The 24,539-nt window shown below is 45.1% G+C and overlaps 1 protein-coding gene across 2 annotated transcripts in view; it reads left to right on the forward strand.

The window, feature by feature from the left end:
- Nucleotides 1–24,539, forward strand: part of GRIA2 (glutamate receptor, ionotropic, AMPA 2) — a 138,679-nt gene that overhangs the window by 91,237 nt on the left and 22,903 nt on the right. For both annotated transcript variants that reach the window (XM_015429784.1, XM_015429783.1), the window contains exons 5-6: nucleotides 3,211–3,264; nucleotides 5,544–5,705. In XM_015429784.1, the coding sequence (XP_015285270.1) occupies nucleotides 3,211–3,264; nucleotides 5,544–5,705 (216 nt within the window). The remainder of the gene's footprint in view (nucleotides 1–3,210; nucleotides 3,265–5,543; nucleotides 5,706–24,539) is intronic.

The raw sequence follows: 24,539 nt of genomic DNA on the forward strand, positions 1-24,539 counted from the left end.
CTCTTTCCCAAAACAAATAATATAAACTACTCAGGGACCCACAGTGATTGCAGGGGAAAACTCATTTTCCCTTCCCTCACTATTCTTTCCTTCCCCCAGCAACCCCCATAGCCCCTCCCCTTTTCCTCCTTCCCACCTACCAGCCAACCTGCCTTTAGGGGCCTCCACCAAGTTTTCAGATTTTCTGCCTTGCTTCCCTCTGGCAGCCTCTCCCCAGGAAAATCTGACCATATTGCAAAAGTTGCATGGTGGCCACCAACCAGGCCCAGACCCAAGTCATGTGGTAGCCACTATTCCTGAGTCATGCAGTGACTTGCCAGGCCAGGCAAGTCCTCCTCCATCAGAGGACATGGCAGGGAAGGGGGGAACTTTTCCAGAGCTGTTTTGGTCTCCCTGAACCCCCCACCCCCAAGCATAGCTTTGCTTTACAGAAACCAATGCCTGGAAGGTCTCAGAAATGGTGTCGTGGTTGTCTAGCAAACCCCAGATACGAACTGAGATCTCAGTGGGCATTTTTTCCTTAAAGCTACAGCTTTTGTTTGTATTATTTGGGGGAGTTTTGGGTTTTGGTCCTCAAATACATTTTTTAAGATGTCAGGAAATCTAGTGACCATATAATCTATGGGCGAGTTTGGAATTAGATATATGATATTTTTGACCTTATTTCCTGCATTTATTCACATAGGCGAGAAGACTGAAATACTGTTGAACAGGAGTGGAGAGTGAATTTGTAGGCTTGAGGGCCATGTGCTGAATGTCTTCCTTCTGTCTTTATTTCTCAAAGCTAGAGGCTATTATTTTTGGTACTTCAGCTGATGAAGATCTATAAAGGACACTAATGTGTACTTCTGATCATCAGATAAGATTAAAGTGCTGAAACCCATAGTTAAATGCAGTGGCCCTGGATTGTACTTGATCAATGATATATTAAAAGACTTGCCTGATCTACACTGTCTAGTTAAACTGAAGCACTTAGAGTGCAGGCCATTCAGGTTCATTGACACCAGCTTGCAAAAATCCAAGTACTTCAGGCTGAGTTTTATCCATGTTTCTAGTATCTTTTCTTGAAGAGGTTAGCAGTGGGCTCTTCCTCTAACATATGAATGATGTCAGAAGTCTTTTCAAGTACAGAGTTTTTTAAAAAGATACATAATAAATGGCCTTTGTATGGGTATTAGAAATTCTGTTGTGTAAGAACACAATACTCAAGGCTATGGATAATGCTACTAATCCTTAAGATAACAGCTGTGACCCTCAGATCTGGAATGTCACATGCACTGTTGCTACCATCTGTTGTGTAAGAACACAATACTCAAGGTTATGGATAATGCACATGACACTCATCAGTCAATGCTACTAATCCTTAAGATAACGGCTGTGACCCTCAGGTCTGGAATGTCACATGCACTGTTGCTACCTATGGGGCAAGGTAGTGATGGGTAACAAACTTACATATTATTTGGATGCTCACATTGGTTGTTGATGCTGGAACAGAGAACCTTTCTAACGAACCTGACCATGTGCATAAAGTCGCACATGCATGTCATTGCTCCCTGTCATTACCTCGAAATGAATTAAGGTGTAACTTAGACAAAAGGAAATATTTCTTCACACGGTGTATGTTAATATGTAGAACTTGCTGTCACAGGATGCAGTCGTGGTTGCCAACTTGGGAGGCTTAAAAAGGGGAGTGGACTGGGCTATAAACGGCTACTAGTCATAATGGATATCTACTTGCCCTAGTACCAGAGGGAGCGGTGGCGCAGGCGGTAAGTGAAGCCTGCTTTAACATCTGGCCGAACAGCTCCGGCTGTTCGAGCCCCATCGTAGCCGGGGTGAGCTATTTCTTCACACGGTGTATGTTAATATGTGGAACTTGCTGTCACAGGATGCAGTTGTGGTTGCCAACTTGGGAGGCTTTAAAAGGGGAGTGGACTGGGCTATAAATGGCTACTAGTCATGATGGACAGAGCTGTTTTTGGGCAGGAACGCACAGGAACGGAGTTCCGGCTGGCTCCCGAGTTGGCCACGCCCAGCAGGAACTCATTAGCATAATAGGCCACAACCAACAGCAGAAAATCATTAGGATTGGCTACATTAGGGGTGTGTGGCCTAACAGGCAAAGGAGTTCCTGCTTCTAAAAAAGCCCTGGGTTTTGACAACAAACAAGGTAAACAGAATAAGAAGCAAAAGGTGGGTGTGGCTGGATGAACACACTTCTGGTAACATGGGGGTGTGGCCTAATGTGCTAATGAGCTGTGCTGTCAGGGGTGTGGCCTAATATGCTAATGAGTTTCTGCTGTTGGGTGTGGCCTATTATGCTAATGAGTTCCTGCTGGGCTTTTTCTACAAAAAGAGTCCTGATGATGGATATCTACTCGCCCTAGTACCAGAGGCACTATGCCTCTTCATGTTGCTAGGGAGCTTGTCAGCTTTCTAAAAGCACCGTGTGAACAGAATACTGGACTTGACGGTCTTTTCCAGCATAGCTCATCTTATGTTCTTAAGCAGTCTAAAAAATTGAAGCTCAGCCAGTCCAACTTGTGCAGACCTCATGAGTAGCTGCTTCAGCACAAGTAGCATTCCACATAAAATGTGCTCTTGTTCCCAGTGCATCATCTGCCATACCACAGATTTAACATAAGTGTTACCATTTGGCTCTTTCCTGAATATGCTTAGGATTATCGTAGTAGATCAACCAAACTTGGATACACCCGTTCTCACCCCGAAGCTTTAGTACCCAGATGGACCTTTAGCTATGAGGCCCTGCTCCTGTCATAAAGAAGGGGCAGACAGCAAGTCCTCAGGAGATGGTCTGAACCAGCAAGAGTGTCAACCGAAGGCAACAGTTTCTCCTATCTAAATAGAACAAAAACCATCAATTGTTTTGGTAATGCTGCTTAACTATATTGGGCACAATACATTGGGAGCATCTACACAGGCCTCAGGAAAGGATGTAAGTCCATAACATCACAGAAGTGGATTGAAAGAATTGTTTGAATTGAGAGAGGTATGCTAAATACCTTGCGACTGTCACTAAGAAACTTATATGGACTTCATGAATTAAAATCCACATTTTTATGTGCAGTGATTTTTGTCCACTGATTACTTAATTAGTGCTTTTAGATCTTTTACAGTCCAGTGACTGATTAACCATACATTTTAAGTGTACCTTTTCCCAATCAAGTGAACTATTTTTTTCTGTTGCAGGTTATTACAATTGGTAAACATGTAAAAGGATACCACTACATCATTGCAAATCTGGTAAGTGTTTAATGTTAATACCTTTACTCCACTGTGTGGGTTCCAATTTATCCAGATTTGCAAAGCCCTGAGGGGCAGTTTGCAATAAGCAGGCAAAAGGCTGACTTCCAGGAGTGAGGGGGCTGGGTTAGAACCAGAGCAGCAGGTATCCAAGCAGGGATGAGAAGGAGGCAGCAACCAACATGGTAGTGGTATTGTCAAGGCAATAGTGGTAGGAAGAAGGAGCCCAGAGGTTTATGGAATTTCTATGCAAGATCTCTCGAAACAGGATACTTGAAAGTCTGGTGGGATACCTTCACAGAATGTCAATCCTGTTAAGGCTACTGCAGCCTTTTTAATACAAACCGCAAAGTACAGGCTGGGTGAGTGGTTTGCCCCAGGGAAGGAAGAGGAGGCCTAGTGTATGTGGAAACCCCCTTCTGGCCCTTGTCTGACATCTTGGGGGCTGCCACAAGTGGGAGAGCAGCCAGAGAACAATGGTAGAGCTTATTGATAGTTTCTGTCTAGAAAACTTTTAAGGAGTCTATTCCAGGTCATCAGAAATTATAGAAGTATTTCATGCAATTACAGTGCAATCCTGTATAGCTACAACTAAGCAGAGTTGAAGTCAATGGGCTGGAAAGGGTATGACTTTGTTTAGAACTACACTGACAGCTTCCTTCATGATAACATACCAGCTTATACTCTCTCACACTTTTGCCCATTCTCTCATCTGTACCTTTCTTTCACATCCCTGTGGGGCCATTGACTTAAATTCCAGGGTTCACAGAGGCAGGCCATGGCAAACCACCTCTGAACGTCTCTTGCCTTGAAAACCCTACGGGGTTGCCATAAGTGAGCTGTGACTTGACAGCACTTTCCACTACCACTTTTCACCTTTTCACCTTGGCCTTCCTCATCTCCCTTTCCTAATTTTCAGTATTCATCTCCTTTCTCATTCTCTCCATTCCTTTTGCATTCAACAGACCTTACTTTTATGCACATTACTAGGGATGAGCGTAAATCAGCTCATGTTGAGTTTTGGCCAGTTCATGGTTTGCAAAGTGAAGTTCTTGGTAAGTCAACCAGCACAAATTTCCCACAAACTTTCAAGAAGTGGAGGTTGATGCTAGTTTGTGAATGGATACAATTCCAGGCAGTCTCCCCTCAAACAATATGTTTACTAAACTTCAAAGCAATGGGGGGTTAGAATTCTCCAGTCTTTGATTCACCAGTCTTGGAAACACTGTTGTCAGTTTCAAACTCATCATGTCAGTTTCAAGAGGGCCCCCCCTTTTGCCATAGAGTTTGCAAAATCCCCCCCCTTGCTTGGAGTTATGACTCTGTCCTTTGAGATCAGTCCTTTTAAGTTTGCAATGCCGATGGCACTGAGTTCTGCTGGGCACTCTGTACATTGCATTGGTTCTGCTGGGCTTGAAAAAATGTCACCCACCTTTAATTTCTACTGCAGAGATCCACTGGTACTTTGATTCTGTTCTGTTGGGCTTCTATTGCCCTTGATTCTTTTGCTAAGCAGGGCCGACCCTGGCAAGTATTTGGATGGGAGACCTCCAGGGAATGCCAGGGTTGGGTGGCAGAGGCAGGTTATCAAGTAACTTCTCTGAATGTCCTCTGTGCCCCAGTAGAAGTTGTCAGAGGTCACCCTGACTTCCAGGCATGGGCACACAAATGCACACACAAATGCAAACAATACCAAAAAAGCTGCAAGAAGGTGGACTCTATGGCATTATAACACATGAGGTCCTGTCCCTTTTCATACTCCTTTCTCCACAGGTTTCACCCCCAACCCGCTCCCCCTCCAGATATGTATCAATCCAGAGCTGGCAACAAAATCTCCACCACTGAATCCACTGGAATTTCCCAAGCCAGTGTCGGCAACCCTTCTACTAGAAGGAAAATTGATAGAGCCCCTCAAATAGTAAAACCGAATGGCAAGCAAGAGGACCTCTACAGAGATTGCAGCCCAAAGAGAAGTCTTTACTGTATTTTAACAGATACAGATTTCATTGCTGGTATTTAGAAGCTTGTCCCAATAGGCAGACCATATGTTGTTGCTAGGCAGACTAGATCCTTCTATACCAAAGGAGAAAAGCAGAGGAAGGAGAGAAATGATAAAACCTTGAGTTAGGAATACTGCCTTGCTCACATCAAACTACAAAAATTCTTGTTTTATATTTCAAGATCAAAAATGTTTGTTGGATAGCTTGCTCTCTTGTCTTATTAAGAAGTGACAGAAAAGTTGAATAATTGCCCAGCTGACAAATGTTCTCCATAAACAGGGATTTACGGATGGAGATCTATCAAAAATACAGTTTGGAGGAGCGAACGTATCAGGATTTCAGATAGTGGACTATGATGATCCCCTGGTATCCAAATTTATACAGCGCTGGTCAACTCTGGAAGAAAAAGAATATCCAGGAGCACATACCACTACAATCAAGGTACACTGTGTTGCATGTACACTACAAAAAGAGGAACTGGGGAAACTGATATAGCAAAACCAGCCAAAGTAGTCTGGAAAGGGCTCTGCCCTCTCCCCTTGCCTTTTACTGACAAAATCCAGCCTGGAATATCATGGTTGCCTCACAACAGCCACTGAGGGAATGTTGCTTAAAGCTTCAAGTGCTCCATTTATAATTCTGGGGTTTTTAACCCCCTCAATGATTTTTTTTTAATTTCACATTTTTCTGCAAACCTAGGGTGTTTTTCAGGTTTGTAGAAAGATCTGTCTTGCCCATTCACCAGATTTGTATTCTCAGATTTAGCTGATTTAGATATTAGTGTATAGATCGGCTGTGACTGGATGCAGAAAAAGGGGCTTGGACACTACTGGGGAGAGGTGTGATTGGCTGTGGCCATAGTTGGCATTCTGTTCCACGCAGGGGTTTGTGGGCATTTTCTTTCACAAGTGCACCTATGGGCTATGCTGCAGTTTTTGCTGGCATAACTTTATGCCAGTTATGGGAGGGCATTCCCATGACTAGTTTAGGGAGTCAACTAACTCTTGCCAGACCCCTGGGCATGACCCTCCCCCCACCGGCATGGAGGATTATGCTGGTGGTGCCTCAGCACAGTTCTATGGCATTGCAGTGCAGGTGCAGGTCACGGTACAGCAGAAGAGGGACACTACACCAGTTTTTCTCCAAGATATATTGGTGTATTGGCTGGTGGGCTCTCTGAACACTCTCCCCATTAGATTGTGGTTTACATCTCATAAAGAACAGCAATTACTTTATGTAATGGGGAAAATACCCCTGTCTCCCATGAGTCGGAATTCAATACAATTGGCTACAGGTCTCTGTATACGGGCAACGAAGTTGCACTTATATTGTAAAGATTAGACCAAGGTATGGCAGCACATCCTATCATATCATATGGAGCCCTACCTAATTACTACATGGCTGTGAAGGCTAGTGTACTGACCCTCTGTGGTTTCTTCTCTGTCCTCATTCTTCACACAGTGTGGGGGCTGAATGTTGCAGAATATGCTACCTAATTGCCACTGCTACTTGTAAGTGCTCATGATACCAGTACCTGTTACAGAAAGTTTGCTAATCCATAGGTGTCAAACATAAGGCCTGGAGGCCAGAACCAGTCCGTTCAGGGCTCGTATTCAGCCCGCAAGCAACTGCTACAAGGGAGGGATGGCAGGAGGCTGCTCGGGGGAATGAGTGGGCATACGCAGTGAGGTGTGTGTGTGATTGAAGCAGTCAAGAAATAGAAAGGAAACCGCTCGGGGGAAGGACTATGAGGCTGAAGTAAAATAATGTGTGAGGAATGGTAGCGAATGCAGAGAAAGTAGAGGCATGGTTTTTCCCCCTCCCCTACCTCCTCTGACTGCAGCTCAGTGAGGACTGGTGAAGCCACTGCATGGGGAGTGGAGCTGAGTGGCCGGTGCTGCTACCGCTGCACCAAACAAAGACCTTGAGGGGGGTTGGTGAAGTGGTAGCTATTCATAGCAGTAGCTATGAATGGTTGAATGACAAGCGGGATTGGTCACAGGACAGCAGTTTGGCCATGAAGGAACAGAGCCAGCAGGAGAGAGAGGAGGAGGGCCAGCGCATGAATTGGAAGGCAACTGGGCAGCCTTGTGCATGCTTCTCTGAGGGGAAAGATGTCCCAGCCTTGGAAGCAAGTGGAGGAACAAATGGGGAAAGGGGAGCTGCTGTTGCTGCCGCATGTCTGAACAGTCGTGGAGCTAGGAGGCAGAATGAGTGTCAGGGAGGGTGGGGGACAGCGACCTCCCTTCTCCCCCACATCTTTTCTCGGCCCATGAAAGAAAAGGGGTTGCAAGAGGACAAAAAGCACCCCTTGAGGTTTCGGAAACAATCTCTTCATCAGGTCTTCCCCTCAGCCCCGCCGCTTCTATGAGACATGCAGGAGGGATGAGAACTGGCAGTGGGGGTATCTGGGAGAGCCCAGTTCAAACCGCCTTCCTCCTGAGCCAGGACTTGTCATCTGGGTCACCCGGGGTTGGTTACTCAGCCAGGACCACCTCACAGGGTTGTTGGTGGTGGTGGTGGGGATGGGGCAGTGGAGGGGGAAGCCTGATGGGCCTCCTCAAGAGCCTCAGAGGTAGGATAGGGGAAGAGACAAAACAAATAGTGAGAGATGGATCATAGCTGTGCTTGGCTGCTGGGGCTGGATGTATGTGGGGTGCTGAAAAACTACCTTATTTTCTTGCAAGGTAGATGACTTATCTCCTAAAAGTGCTATATGTACAAAAGGTAACTAATTTGTATTGAAATGTAAGATGCTCCCCCCTACCCTTTATTGTATCCCTTGGGGAAAAACTAGTCTTGCATATGATTAAATACACTTATTGGGGTGTGGATTTCCCAGTAAATCAATTGCTTTAATGCCTAGGAATCAATTGCTTTTGTTTATATTTTGAGTAAAAAATAATATTATTGATTGGGTTTTCCTGTGTCATTTTTAAAGTTTGTATCTCCAGTACCTGGCATTACATTTTATGGGACACGCGGCCTGGCCTGACAAAGTAACATTTATGTCAGTTCTGGCCCTCATAAGAAATGAGTTTGACACCTCTTTGTTTATTAAAATAGTTATTTATTTATATTTATTCTTCACATTCCTACCCCACCCTCCCAGCCGAAGTCAGCTCAGTTATACTTTGCCTTTCCTCTTGGCTTTCCTCTTGGCTCCAGGTGGCTTACATGTAATAATTAGTGTTAGCTATGAAGATAAGCTATGAATGGTTCGATGACTGCTATATTATTTTGAGACAGCTACAGTGTGTCCAGCTGTAAGTGTAAGAGCCAAGGCAATGTGAGAGTTGAGCCTACTTTAGATAGCACAAATGACAAAAATTTGTGAGCCATTAAGATAAAGATTTGCAGTTCATTTACTTATCAATAAATTTCTGGTTCACTGAAGGGATTTTTAACATAGTTAAACAGTAATTATGGGAAAGGCAGATGTTCAGAGCAGTTTACATTAATTTAAAAGTGATTTGGTTATGGAGTGCATGGTTGTTTCTGGAGCACTATGTGTGAATCTTCAGGTTAGTGGAAGACATTGTTTATTGACTATTGCATTTATTTTAATGGTTAGAGCTTTCTTCAGTCAAAAATCCCAGCAAGGATGGCAGGGTTGTTCAGTTTCTCCTGAGGGGGCACATTGTATGGTTCTCTTTTAAAAACTCTTCAAGATCTACGACATACATATTGGAATACTAGCTTGATACCCATGCTTTGCTACAGTATTTAAGTTCCGTAAATCCAGTTATAATACTGATGATGTGAAGTTTAAAATGTAACATTTGTTATAGGAATTCTAATGGAGAAGATTGTAGTGTAAAAAATGAAGTGAGACATATGTACTGTTTTTTCTCTCTACTGAAGGACCTCTCTATAGACCACATTGGTGATTCTGCCCTCAGGAGCACCACCATTTGACCTAGCTGAGCAGCATCAGCATTTTACCTCCCCACAGCATCCCTCAGGTGAATGCAGCTGTCTGCTCTCAGCTGTGCCTGGTTTTTCCTAATGTAGTTCAGCCTCTCTGTCTCTATTTTGGTGTACATGTCAATCGAAAATTGCCTGAAGAGGAAGCTGCAGAGACTGTCTTTTTGAGGGACACATAGTGTTAGGGTTGTGCTGAGGTAGGGCAATGGAGTCCCCATCCTCACCACAGCAGAACAGGAATGGGTTCTGCAGGGCGTTGTATGATCAGTGAATCTTGCTGATGTGGTGTAGTGTGTTGTCATGACTCTGCAGGACAATGTCTCACTGCTTGAATTGCTGACCAACAATCACCAGAGCTACCTCATTTGTGATTGGTGCATTGTACCAACCTTCATGAGCATCAATGGGCTTTCTATCTGCATGGATGATGACTTTGAACATCTTGCATGTTGGAGGTACCATGTCCAGGGTGGTTTTTAGGGCCTTTATATAGCTGTTGATGCCATGTAGCATCCTCTGCCGTTGTTTGACCAATTCCTGTCTGATGTCAGGAATGCTGCTGCACCTCAAGCACAGTTCTGTTTAGTCCTTGCCCACGAAATAGATTTGAAGGAATTGGGCTTTGTGTTGTGGTTCTGGCAGCAGACTTCTGACCAAGTGATAAAACTGTCCCTTTACTTTGAAGGTGGGTATAAAACTGTCTTGTAGATCCTGCTTGGCCACGAATGATGTCATGCTGAAGCATCCATTATACTTACAAACATGGTCCATGAAATGGGTGTGCTCAGGGTGGCTACCTGGTAGCAGGGTATGTAGAGGTTCAATAAAAACCAAGAGAAAAAAGTGGAGGAGAACTCAACCCAAGAAATGGCTTTGATATATGAGAGTCAAGCTAACAAAATAAGTTATTATAAAAATACAAATATTTATTATGGTGTACACATTAGTAAAAGATAAAATAGGTTAAGAGAAATTATCCAGATATCAGACTCTTTAAACTTTTTGCATATACAATTGATGGGTATATCTTATGACCAGTAGACCATATGCATTTTAGCCCCTTAGGGCCTTCCTCAGTGGTCAATATTACTACTGTAAAACAACACAGATCCAGAAATAAATATATGAACAAAGATTTTCTTTAGAGCCAGGTGTTGCTTTGTCATGTGATGTGCAATTGCTAATAGTTTACATAGTAGGCCATGGATAATCTCTCATGGTAACTGCAAATGCTCTCCAAATTGTTCTGATAACAAATATCCAGTGTATCTGGATGTGTGTCTCTTCCATTCCATTGATTACTACCTTTGATAGTACCCAGAGCTACAGGGCGGTATGCCTCATAAGCCACGTCAGGATCATATGCCATGGCTGAGTGAGCCTTGACCTTCCATGGAAGTGATGGCCTCTCTACTTGTGTTCCTGGATTGTTTTGATCATAATGAGACTGTGTTGTTCTGAGCACCTCAGGGTGATCTTGCTGGTACTTGGCCTGTGCAGCTCAGTGCACCGCAGGAGTATTATGTGCAAATATGTTTGCCACATTCCTAAATTGCCTTCCCCTTGCAGCGTTGGTGTCTCTGGCTCAATGTTTGCCAAGAGCTTTCTTGGGGGCAGTAAGAGGTGAGAAGTGGGAGTGGGAGTTGGTCTGAGGGAGTGGTGATGGACATTTCTTCAGGTTCATGAGGGAGGCATGCATTGAAATGGCTCCTAGAAATGTCATTTACTATCTCACCATGAACATTCTTAAACTCAGTTGCCATTTTAACTGTTATGAGAAATGTCTATTCAGGAGTCTTGAATCACTGATTTCTGTAACTGTCCTCAACTGTTTCTGCTCGAGTGGCCTCCCTGATGGATTAAAGTACCCTGGCCCTGTTCCCACACCTGACAGATACCTGCCTGTCTGGTGTTGGGGGGAGTGTGTTTAAAGGCATTGGGGAGGCTGGGCCAGCAGCGCTAAGGCAAACCTGCTTAGCTAGCCTCCCCAAAGGCTGTAAGCATCCCACCCCCTCTCCTACACCTGATAGGCAGCTGCCTGTCCAGTGTAGGAAGGGGAGGGGGCAGGGTATTGCAAACCATTGTGGAGGCTGAGCCAGCAGGATCGCTAAGGCATTACTGCTGAGGTGGAGTCCCAGATTACTTTAAGCACCCTGCACCTGCTGCTGCACATGACAGCTATCTGTCAGGTGTAGGATGTGGGGGGGAGCATGTTTGAAGCCATCAGGGAGGCTGGACCAGCAGCAATGCTGCACCTCACAGGTGGTTGGCCATTCCTGATTTCTTCAACTGTCATTAGCTCTCTGCAGTCTCCTGTAACTTTTTTTAGCCTCAGAACACTGAGCTTTGCAGCTGACCAATCAGAGAGCGGGGGTGCAAGGAGGCAGCAGCCTGGCAGCCAAATAGGAAGCAATGTGAGGGAGCACATTTTACCCCCTTTGACCCCCTTAGGGGTTGAATTTCTAAAAATCCCTTCTTAGTGAGCATCTATGTCATGGTAGAAGTCCTCTCCCTGAATTTCGTGTTTCTAGGTCTAGGGGTTTGGCCTGGGTGTTGATTTTATGGTGAGGGGACTTTCTTTTAAATATATAGATATATGAAGATTTCTGTCAAAAGACAGAAGAAAGAGAGATGAAGAGCTCCAAATCCTGGCCCACTTTCATGCATGTCCCTAGCTCCTTCCTGCGGCAGTACAGGTGACACCAAAGTAGAGCACCTGTTCCAGTTGCTGTGAAGTAGGGCAGGAGGGAGGACTCAGGAGCAGTGCTGAGAGGGAAAGAAGAGGTGGATGAGCCAGGAGAGAATTATTTTGCTAATTGTACTCCTCAAGCATTCATGCACCGCTAGGTTCTGGTGCTAGTGTGAAGCACTCCTTGCTTAATCTCTGAAGTTGGATGCAAAGAGGAAAAAGTAAACAGGGGCTATCAATGAGGTAAAGTGTATCTCAAGTATATCTTTTGCTGTTTTCACAGAGATGCTGTAGCTGTTCTGGGTGCTGCTTGGGCCTGAAGGAAGCTCTGTCCCACCCTGCCAGTTAATAGGCCTTGCATCATCAGTGCTGTGCTGATGAAAACATGACAAATATGCCCTGGCCTGCATAACCCAGACAAGCCTGATCTCATCAGATCTCGGATGTTGAGCAGGGCCAACCCTGGCATGTATTTGGATGGGAAACCTCCAAAGAATACCAGGAGGCAGAGGCAGGCTATCCAGCCACTTCTATGAAAGTCCTCTATGCCCCAGTAGTAGTCTCCAGAGGTTGCCATGACTTCCAGGCATGGAAACATACACACACAAATACAAAAACAGGAAAAGAAAATGTCAAATATAAAAATTACAATAGCAGACAAATGTGGATGAAGGGCCTTGCCCATCTTTTGGTCTTATTGAATGTTAACAATTGGGACATTCATATTACAATACTTTTCGATTACTAAATAAGTTTTTTAAAAAACCCCACAGACATTTTAAACTCGTTCTCAGTAACTTGGGTCTCTTTCATTTAGAATCAGCAAAGGTCCCAAAGTTCAGCATAACAAACTGATGACATGAGTGTAAGACCTTTGTACATGCCCATCACTGGAGTTCATTCTCAGACATTTCCAGAAAGGAACATTTTAAGTACATGGGCATCATACAAAATCCTTATGCATGGAGCTTCAGCTCAGGGGATTACCCTAAACTACTGGTCTTTCCAGACCTGGGACATGCTGAGCATGCAACTCGCTCAACTCCAGTGTCAATGCCAGGATTGTGGGCAGATATAGAACATAAGCCACACACCAGGAAGTGTGGAGGAACCCTCTTCAGCAGTGACTTCATCTTGTCTTCTTGCTGATCCTGTCAGTGTATATTCAAATAAATTGGCCTTCTTGCTATCAGTGATTTACACCAGCACCAGATCCTTCAAAAACACAGGAGAGCTAGTGGCTCTTACAACCCAGCAGCTAGTGGTTCTTACAACCCACCTTAAGATCCCAACTCATGGGTTTAGATCATCTTCCAGTCATTGCAGACATTTGGTTCTTCCATGCGTGTTGGTGTTTTGAGAAAAATCTGTAAGGGCTAAAGGTGGGAATACTTCAAAATCTTCTCAGGCAGCTTGCAAATGAAAGAAAAGATTCATGCTTGGAAAATTCTCAAGTCATGTACTTTTTAATGGTGATATTTTGCCCTTGTTCATTAGTCAATGTGCCCTGGTTCCCTGGAAAGGCATGTTATAGTAGCATACCAAACCTTGGCTAAGGTTCACTGACATGAGGCATTTTATTTATTTATTTATTAAAACCCTACTGTTTAGTAATTAATGCTCGCTAGGAGGATGTCCCATAAACCATTTGGTATTTGCCTCAAGACTGCAATTATGTCAGACCACATATAAATGATTACTGTAACAGCAGGAAAAATTGCCTATCTCTGCAGTGTGCTCTAGCATAATTTAGTTACTGACTAGTCTCTGCAAGGAATGACAGATTTAATCTGGCAAACTTGATGCACGCATGATCAGTAAATGTGTGATCAAGAACGAGGGGCAGATGGTGCAATGAAAGATTAGCACTTACATCCAGTACTCCAGGTTTTCTTGCTTTACTGAAGAGGAAGGGGATCTGCTTGAAGTAGGAATTGCTAAATTGACAGTGGTCTAACAAGGAAAGTGTAGTAGAAGTCAAAACCCAAACAATAGTGGTTAGTTTGCTTTTAGGATGGTTACATACAGGCCTGTAGCCAGGAATTTCTAATTTGGGGGGCATTTAAAATCCTTGGGGGCACTGGCTAATTTAATTAAAGTTAATTTACTTAAGGTTGAAGCTCTTGGGCTGCCCAGATGGAGTCTTTATTCCTCTGCCCTTCCAACGGCATCCCTGGATGCTGATCCTCTGCACCCCCTCCTGCCTCCACTGGCCCTCACCTGCTTGGTGGGGTGGTCATGCAGGCTTCCCCTGGCTGCTGAGTCGGGCCATTGCCCCAAGAGCTCCTCAAGAAGATGCAGGTTGAGGCCGAAGCCCCCTAGCTTGCCGCCTGTCATCCAGAGGTCGCAGCACCCATTGATGCGCTGGGCTGGGAGCGGCTCCCAGTTGAAGTTGCAGAGTGGGCTACAGTGGCGGTGGTGCACTGTGTACCATTGGGATTGGGCCCAGGCCAGCTGCTGGAGAGATGGGTAAGCACCTGCTGGTGCCTCGCCTGCCACACCCAGGTCCTTGGCCACAGCACGACCTCTGGATCCTAGCTTTGGGTGGGAAGCAAAGGAGATTGTGCTACCCTGCCTCTCCAACATCAATCCATGTCCCTGAAGGTGTGCACCGGGAGTCAGGTGGCCGATGCTTTCCTAAGTGTTCACCTGGCAGCTAAACAGAGCTCCGGCTTAGGGCGGGAAGCCCCTCTGGTTGCCAGAGAGGACCAAACTGCGAGAGGCCCTGGTGGGTGGTGCAGACATCTCTCCCGCAGCCATTCAGCTGCAGAGGAAGGCAAGGAGAGGTGGCAAATGGAAAGTCATGGGGCCTTTGAAGTAAGTCAGGGGGCCCGGCCCCCAAATGCCAAACTGTAGCTATGGGTATGGTTACATACAATGGAGAGACTACTGATACCTCAAAGAACTGGATACAAAGTAACATAAGTGGAGTTCAACCAGAAGAATGGAACTTCCCTGGCTCCCTTGCCCAACTGTAGTCCACTGTACCCCAAAAAAACTCTGTGTCCAGGAGTCAGAAGACCTTCAGAAATGATGATGCATGTGAAGGGAGATCAGCAGTGGAAATTGGTGAATTGTAGTGAATTGGTGAAAATCACCTCCCACTTCCTACGTTGGTGCAATTATATTACTGCTGGCAGAAAGCAAAGTTTGGATCCAGGCCTAATATTTATTGTACTTTATGCTTTTGTGGACTGCAGCCCACTTTGTCAGATGCACAAGTTTGTCCTTTCTCAGGAAATGTGTACATGTATAGATTTCTACCCCCAAGCCTGTCCAGGAATGAGGGGGAAACCTCTGCACAGGGGAATGTACCCACGATTTTTGCAACTGAACGCCAGTTCATAGATCCCACAAGCTAAGGCCACAGATTTCTACCCCCAAGCCTGTCCAGGAATGAGGGGGAAACCTACATTTTTTCAGTACATTTAACAACAACCCAGAGAGATAGGCTGCCCTCTCTGGATTCAGAACAATAGCCACCAGAATCCCTTTTAACTGGTCCCGGCTTTCCCCAAGGGAGGGATTCCAAACTTTTAGGTTAGCCTCTGGGACATAACACATTGAACAACTCCATCTAGAGCTGCACAAGTAATCTTACCAAGGTAGCTGTATGGTGAGCAGAAGACACAGGAGTCTAGCCTTGGAATCCAGTTACAACATCAAACAAGCTAGAAACAAGAATAATATTTTATTCAGCACAGAGTATTGCAATTAGACCATAAGGTTTCAAAACAAGAAAGGCTAGGACAGTTTTTGCCTTCACTACACAGTATGAGATATGCATAATTACCAGGATGATCCATAGCCCAAGAATGTCCAGGTATACAGTCCAAGTAGACACCAAGGGATTCTGAGGGAAAATCCCCCTTGTGCACCAGCCATGTGCTCAGCTTCACAAACCAGGTCTTTGTTCCACTTGGGACAACATTCCTAGGTGGAATTCAACAAGTAGAGAGAGAGCAAGAACAGAAAATTCTCTTCCAAGGGATCAGACAATTAAACCCCAATCTATTCACAAATTAGCCCTGGCCAGGAGCCAATTGCGAGTAGGTGTGTCCAAAACTTAGTTGTCATAGCTGCAACATAGGATTGGCTAGGCGTTTGGAGGCCACGCCTGCAATCACATGACCCAAACCTCCAGCTTCTCCATGATGTACGTGACATGGCCCATGTAGCCTTAAAGCAGGCGCCTTGAAGTCTAGCTCTTCCACTTAGAAGTGTGAAAGGTGTGTGGTTATATGGCATACTATTGAGGCCATCTGGCCTCAGCATTTGGCTTGTAAGAGGAAACAAAGTACAGCGTTATCAGAAGATATCACATGAGAAGGCAGGAGGCTTTTAGAAATTAATATTTCTATACAGTACACTTTTCCTCTGTCTCCTGCTTTGTCTCTCTGCACCAAATGAGAACACTTCATGTATCTAATAGTCATCTAAGGCCCCAATCACACGGGAGGTTTAGGCCCGGAAGAGGAACGGATCGTGCAGCCAACGGGCACGATCAAGCTGCAACATCTGGGAAGTGGGGCGCACCCGTCCCTGATCCGTCCCTTCAGCCCAGTAACGCAGAGCAAAAAAGAACCTAGTAAAGAGAAGGACTTACCTGAAACGCCGCAGCAAGCGCGGCCGTCAGATCACAGGAGCGCCCGTCTTCAGGAGTATTCGAGGCTCCCAGCTGAACTGCGCATGCGCACACATGCGCAGCCGGCTGCCTCGTGCTCCCTTCCGTGTCTTTCCCCCCGGCATCTGATTGTGCCGGGGAGCAACTGCGCGGCGGCTCACGGGATCAGTCTGATCTGGGAAGCGGCGTGCACCCGTCCCCGTTCCGCCCCTTCAGCCCAGTAATGCAGAGCAAAAAAGAACCTAGTAAAGAGAAGGGCTTACCTGAAACGCCGCAGCAAACGTGGCCGTCGGATCGCAGAAGCACCCGTCTTCAGGAGCATTCGAGGCTCCCAGCTGAACTGTGCATGCGCACACATGCGCAGCCAGCTGCCTTGTGCTCCCTTCCGTGTCTTTCCTCCCGGCATCTGATTGTGCCGGGGAGCAACTGCACGGCGGCTCATGGGATCAGTCTGATCCCACCACCGCGTGTCTCTTTTGGTGCAGCTTTAAAAAGCCGCACTTTGGCCGCATCAATTTCCCCCCGTGTGGCAGGGGCCTAAATTTACTTTTTTTTTAATATCTGATGAAGCTGGCTCTACTTCTTGAAAGCTTAAGCCACAATAAATCCTTAATCAATAAGTCTTTACGGTGCCACAAGATTTTTGTTGTAATAGACATGCATCCCTCGCCTGAATTATTCGTTATTCCCCATTTTTCTTCCCAATGGGAACTGAAGCAGCTAACAATATCATTCACTGAGATACAGTGAATAACCCAAGGTCACCCAGTAAGCTTCCATGGCAGAATGGGGTTTTGAACCTGGGCCTCTCACATCCCAGTCTGACACTTTCAGTGCAATCCTATATTGAGGCACTCCTATCTAAGTCCATTGGTTTTGATGGGCCTAAATTGGAGTAAGTTAGTATAGGAATGCACTGCTCTGCCAAATACAGCTGGCTCCCCTTCACCCTTGCCTACTCCATGCTTTGCCTTGCTATACCGTGTCTCTTTTTCCTTTTTTTTCTGGGCTCTTTCTGCCTTTGCTCTGCTGGGTGCAACTGCCTCCCCCTCCCGCTCCCCTCCTCCATGCTTTGCCTTGCTACAGTGGTTCAGTTTGTTTCTATTTGTTTATTTATTTATTTATTTTGCTGGGCTTATTCATGTTGACTTCAGATTGGGGGAGAGGGGTTGTGACTCAGTTGAAGAGCCTCTGCTTGGCATGCAGAGTCCCAGTTTCTGTCCCTGGCACTTCCAGAGGACCAGGCTGTGGCTTATGAGAAAGACTTCGACCTGAGAGAGCCACTGCCATTCTATGTAGACCTGAGGGGGGAGGGAGAATCTCGCAATGCCCAGCCATTTCATGTTTCCTCCTAGGCTCTAGGCTCAGAGTATTGACCATGAGAGCAAGCTGGGGAAAGGGTTTGCTCCCTCCTCCAGGCAGCATGGGGGCATCAGCCCTGTGCTTCACTGCTGGCTTTCCAGTCTGCCTGTGAGGGTTTCCCTCTGCAGCGATGACACACCATGATGCTTACCAGGACCACACCAACTTGATACATACCCAGAAATTGGTAAAATATCTTTAATTGTGTTTGTCTGTGTTCTTTATAAAGTTTATATCACCACTACCTGGCATTACATTTTAAGACACGCATGGCCCGGCCCGACAATGTCCCATTTATGTCAGATCCAGCCCTCATAACAAATGAGTTTGACACCCTGATATATCTTTTAATAACTGTTAAAAACACTTGGTTCAAAGAATGGTGTGTCTATAAATTGCTTCCCTATTTATTACAAAGCAATTTTGCTACTTACACAGTGATTTTTATTGTTTGCAAGGGAGTAATGCTTTTCCAATGAAATACAAGTACTTCGACTTGGTGGGAACTGCTTATTGAACATAAACATCAAAGCAAGACAGAGAAATACATTTGTTAGCAAGCAGGATATCTTTACATTGCTACCATAAGAACATAAGAAGAATCCTGTTGGATCAGGCCAGTAGTCCGTCTAATCCAGCCTCATGTCTCACACAGTGGCCAAAGGGGGATAGAAGCCAAGGCCTTCCCCTGATGCTGTCTTCTGGCTTCAGGATTCAGAGAATTAGTGTCTCTGAATGTGGAGGTTCCCCACAGTCACCATGGCTAGTAGCCATTGATAGACTTACCCACCACCAATGGTAAAAGGTATCCCATTTTAGAGCTGTTTATTCCTGTGGCCATCACTACATCCTCTGGCAGTGAATCCCAATTTTAATCACTGTCTGTGTAAAGAAGTATTTCCTTTTGTCCATCCTGAATCTACTGCCCATCAGCTTCATTGGTGCTCTTGAGTTCTAGTATTTTGAGAGAGGAAGAATTTTTTTTTTTTTACAATATTGGCCATTTTATTCTCGATCCCTTTCCTAATAATCCCTAACATAGAGTTTGCCCTTTTCACTGCTGCAGCACACTGGGTTGACATTTAAATTGAGCTATCCACTATGGCACCAAGATCTTTTTCCCTCTCAGTCTCAGCAAATTCAGACCTCATTAGCCTATGCTTGAAGTTGGGATTCTTTTGTCCCAGTGTGCATCATGTGATGCTTACCAACATTGAACTTAATTGACCATATTGTTGCCCACTCACCCAGTTTGTGGAAATCCTCATGATGCTCTTCACAGTGAGCCTTGGTTTTCACCATCCTAAATAATTTGGTGTCATCTGCAAACTTGACCAGTACACTACTCACCCCTAGTTCCAGATCATTTATGAATCATTTAAATAGTACTGGCCCCAACATCGATCCTGGTGGGACTCCACTGCTTGCTTCCCTCCATTCTGAGAACTGTCCATTGATTCCTATTCTTTGCTTCCTGTCATTTAACCAGCTTTTAATCCATCAGAGAACCCATCCTTTTATCCCATGACTGCTAAATTTACTCAGGAATCTTTGGTGAGGTACCTTGTCAAAAGCCTTTTGAAAGTCCAGGTACATAATGTCTACTGGTCACTGTTGTCTACATGCTTGTTCACTTTCTCAAGGAACTCCAAAGGTTGGTGAGGCTGATGTTCCCTCCCCAGGCTTTGTCCCTCTATGTGTCTAACAATTCTATCTTTGATTACAGTTTCTACTAATTTGCCTGGAACAAACATTAGTCTACTGGCCTGTAATTTCCTGGTTCCCCTCTGAATCCCTTTTTAGAACTTGGTGTAACATTTGCTACTCTCCAGGCTTCTGATACAGTGGCTGAATTTAGTGATAGGTTATATATACGGGTTAGCAGAACAACTGTCTCACATCTAAGTTCCTTAAGAACTCTCAGGTGTAGCCATCAGGACCTGGAGATTTATCAGATATAATTTCCGCTGTAAGTCTGGAACTTCATTTCTGGTCACCTCGATTTGAATCAGTTCTTCACCATAGTCTGTTTAATTTACATGCAGTTTAATGAGAGAGAGAAAGAGGGAGGGAGAAAGAAGGACACGCACAAAAAGAACTACAGTATTTGGAAACGAAAGCCAATGGTTGTAGTAGTTGGAGTCTCAGATTAGGATCTGGGAGCCCCAGGTTTGAATCTCTGAATCCCCACTCTGCACTGGAAGCTTGCTGGGTAACAAACACACTCAGCCTTAAACTACCTCACAGGTGTGTTGCCATACTAAAACTGAAGAAAAGAAAACAACATAAGCTGCTTTGGGTCCCATTGGGGAGAAAGTTGGAACATAAATGAAATGAATAAATAAATAAATAAATAAATAGAAGCAGACCAGATAAAGGGAATTAACGTGGATCCATGAGCAGAAATCTCTCTATTCTTTCCTGCCTTTTTTATGATGATTGAAGGTTTCTTTTTTAAATATGTCCCTAAAACCAAGGTGAAATACCCCTGATTCTAAAATGATGTGATAGAACCACACTGAACCACCTGTTGTCTTGTTTGTGCTGGTTTTTCCCTCTGGACTGTTCCTTGGATGACATTAATGGTGTTATGCATCAAGACCCTGAGGTGAGAATACAAAGCTTGCCATCATGTAGTCACTTTTCATTAAATAGACAATCAGCTTGGTTTTCATATCAGTATGTAATATTGTTCCCTTTGTTTATATAGTAGTTTATTTATTTTATATATATATTTCTGAAAATGTCCAGCCTCTTAGAGTAGAGTAAAGGTGTGGCACATGACCAACCTTATGAGATCACCTCCTTTACTGTGTTTTGTCTCAGGCTCTCATTGGCCAAGAATACCATCTTGTTCAATCCATCTTTTAGTAAGATGGAAACAACGAGGACAAATTTATGCCAAAAGTCCAGTGGTTTGTTGGAAGGCTTGTAAAGTGTTTCCCTTCAGACTGGCTAGAGGTAGCTGAGGTGGAGCTGAAATTTTGTGACTTTTTGCTAGATATAGTCTTGTTGAAGTGGCCATGAGCTGCATGTGATTTTCAGCATTTTACTAATGACAAAACCTGCCCTAAGTCTAGAGAAAGATGGATTAAAATGTCTTACATAAAGGAAACTTAATTGTTCTAGGCAGCTGCAGAAGCAAATATTTCCACATTTTGTATAGGATGATTTATGGAATTACTTAGTTTTTGTATGATAGGACAGTCTTAATCCAAAAGCATCATTACATCAACAAAAAAGAACTGATCGTGTAGTCAACCTTGAGTGTTAAGACTGGAATAAGGTGGCTTAAAATATATCAGTACTATAACTAAATTATCTTATTTAAAATTTCAAAAATAATAGGTAAGAAACTAAATTTCAAAAGAGTGCCAATAGGTTAGAATTTAGGCAAGGACGAAAGAAAGATAAGGAAGTCTTGTTCTGGGAATTGGGTCAAGGCTGTGTAATAATTGTGATGCACACACATAGGAAAATGTGAGACTTGCAGGTTTAGAAAGATAGCCAGTTAGAAATGTCATGGGAATAGCACTTGAGAGCCTCAAGAAGAAATGCCTGGCAAGTCTGCTACCTTTCTGCACCTAGTAGCTTCTGACAATGCTAGGATGATGATGCTGGAGACCAGATACAATAGGTAGAATTCAGGAGGAAGATGATGGATATATAAGTAGCAAAGGGCTTTGAGGTAGAAAGTTAGAGGACCAAGAGCAGCATCAATGACACCTGAGCATCCTCAGCAGGCAGTCATCCAACATAAAAATCCCAGCTGTAATCACAAAATCATGAAAAAAAACCCTGTTATCCAGGCAAGCCCACCTAGGATACACAACTTGTGACCAAACAATTTGGCTGCGACCAAGCAAGGATACAGGATCACTGCAGGCCAAACATGCAAACTTCAGTGAAGAGCGTGTGGCCCATTACACACATCTTACTGCAAGTTTTCAGAGAAGTAAGGTTTTAATCTTGACTTCGAATTCTGTGTCCACCTTACACACCATTCTTTTTCCTCTGGTGTATTTTATTCTGCAGATACAATTTAAAAAACACATCTTTCTAAATCGGGGTGGAATGTCACTTGTGACATGTGGGGAATGATGTCCAAAGTTTTTTTTTAAAAAAAAATACATGATTGTCCTATTGCAGTAACATCCAGCAAGCACCTTCCATTTAAATCCTCATGGTGGTTTTGTGCATGCATTTTAGCCTTAGTTTGTTGAATGAAAGGGAACAGAAAGGAACACAAAGGGGGAAAACCTCAATGTTGAAATTGACAAGACTTTTTTTGAAACTGACAAGCAGCTACAAAGCCCTGTTTTCCATACTGTGGAGCATTAGGGAATTCTCTGCTGTGTTATCAGCCATGTGAAAAGTGGAAAAGAGTCACACGATCTCATTATATAGGGTAACATGTTGAGTGTACAGAATGCACAGTAGAACCCAGTGACACTGCCATTGCAAGCTGTGATCGTTGGCAATGTGTGTGTGACTGTGTGCGTGTACTCACCTGTGCAAAGTCAGCTGCAACTCCACCACATTTTGCATCGTGCTGCAATTTGTATGGAGGAGGAGTTCTCTGGCAGAAAATCTGGAGATCTGTTTTAGTCTTGTGCCATAAATTAAGAAAAAATGGGGAGTATTTTTGCCAGTGCCCTAGCGCAGCTGCATAGTAACACTAATTTCCTTACAAATTTGCATGGTTTCCTCTTTGTGGTTCTCTAATTTGATTCTGCACACTGATCATGATCTTGGCAGTTTTTTAAAGCCTCTCCTGTGTGGATTGCAATTTTCTATCAAATGGATTGATCCCAAGCAATTTTTAAGTGTGGTGGTTTGCAGAAGGTCCATGTGGCTCAGTCGCCATTTTAATGTTAGGCTTCCAGAGACTGCCAAAATGCCCCCCCCTTTTTTCACTAAAGTATTAAAGGGAAAAACATTTCAAAAGCCTTAGGCTTCCCATCCCAGTCTCTCTCTCTCTCTTTACATCTCATGTCAATTTTGTTCCATGATGATGACCAGGCCTTGGATTGTGCCGGAGCGTGCCGGTATGTCACTCCGGGAGAGAGGTACAGGGGTGGGGCAGTCACATGGCAAAGTCCCACCCCCTTCTTCCAGCCGCCCACTGCTTCCAGCCTCATTCTGTTCCAGAACAAGGAAGAAGCAGGAGGTTAAGTCGGCTTTCTCCCAGTCTGTGCCTGGCTGAGGCTGTTCTCGGCAGTGACTGCGATGCGGGGGGGGGGGGCCCAAATGCTCCAGCAGCCTCCGCTAGGCCTCCAGGGCCAATGCAGACCTTCCCAGAGGTGCGTGAAGCCGCGCACCCCAGGAAAAATCTCCCCCATCTCTGCTTGGCCGAGGCTGTTCTCAGCGGTGGCTGCGACGTGGGGGGGTGAAACATTCCCTTGCCTCCCTGAGCCCCGGGGTGGTGGCCTTGGACTCATAGGGGCAAATTCAACCTCTCGCGTGTGATGTCATCACATGCGAGAGTCCAATTCTACGGGGCCCCAAACAGGTTGCCCCTATCCCCTCCATTGTTCTCTATGGTGGGGGAAAAATAACTTTTTTCCCACCATAGAGAACAATGGAGGGGATGGGACAATGGACCGTAGTATTAGACCCCCTGGTTCAATGTTCCTGAAACATGGTGGGTATCTTGGGGAGAGGCTCCAGCAGCTACCCTGCGATTTTGGAGCCTCTCTCTCAAACCTCCTCCCTTCCAGCCCCCAGAATATACCCTATGTTTTCGCCATTGACTTCAATGGCCCATAGGATATAATGGGGCCGAACCCTGAGCTTGCTTTTTCTCATTTGCGAGTCTGGCCTCCACACTCCTTTAACGAGGCAGCCCTGAAGCTTGGGCGGTGGGAGTTTCTTTGCATGCAGCTTGTGCAGCTGGCTGAGTGCCTCTTCTACTTGCCCACCTCTCGCCTTTGCACCTAATCTGCCAGGCATGAAGGAGCCCAGCTCGCCCAGGCTTCTTGCCTCCTGCTGCCTTGGCCCTCTGGTGCACGGGTGAGTCCCCAAAGTTTGACTCTTCCTCTACAAGTCTCTGGCGCTGGAGGTACTCACCTCCTTTCCTCCTGCCTGCTATGGCTGCATAATTGTGAGAGATTTCTTAACATAGTGTTCCTGCCAGGGAAGCTGGGGACCCTGCCCATGAGTCTCTATTTCATCCTCACAAGAACCCTGTGGAGTAGGTTAGGTAGAGAAGGGGAGATTTGGCCCGGGGTCACTCAGCCAGCAGAGTGAGAATACAAACCTGGGTCTCCCCACATCAATCTGCAACTCTGACCACTGTGCAGTGCTGCCTCTACTGATCTGTAATGTTCCAGAGGTGTTGTAATACTCAGTTTCTCAAACGAGTGTATGACTGTCTGTTGGTCCACTTAGGAGTCTTGATCCTGGTTGTGTGGTGGGCTAGTTGTGGCAAATGGTAGGGAAGCTCAGTATTTCTGTATACAGTTGTAGGGGCTTTATTGCAATGTGCTTCCAAAGATTTAGTGTGGATGGATGCCCCTTTAAAACAACCCACCCATATTTACTTGGAGGTGTCCTGTGCGACTCTGCAAGACTACTTGCCCATTGTGGTGTTGCAGTGCTCCCTCCAAGCTGTGGAGCCCTGTGAGCAAAGATTCTACTTCGTGAGCTCCTGGCATGAAAGCTGTGAGCGAGC

The sequence above is a fragment of the Gekko japonicus genome, unplaced genomic scaffold, assembly GCF_001447785.1.
Source record: "Gekko japonicus isolate JY-2015 unplaced genomic scaffold, Gekko_japonicus_V1.1 scaffold1005, whole genome shotgun sequence".
In the NCBI taxonomy this organism is placed as follows: domain Eukaryota; kingdom Metazoa; phylum Chordata; class Lepidosauria; order Squamata; family Gekkonidae; genus Gekko; species Gekko japonicus.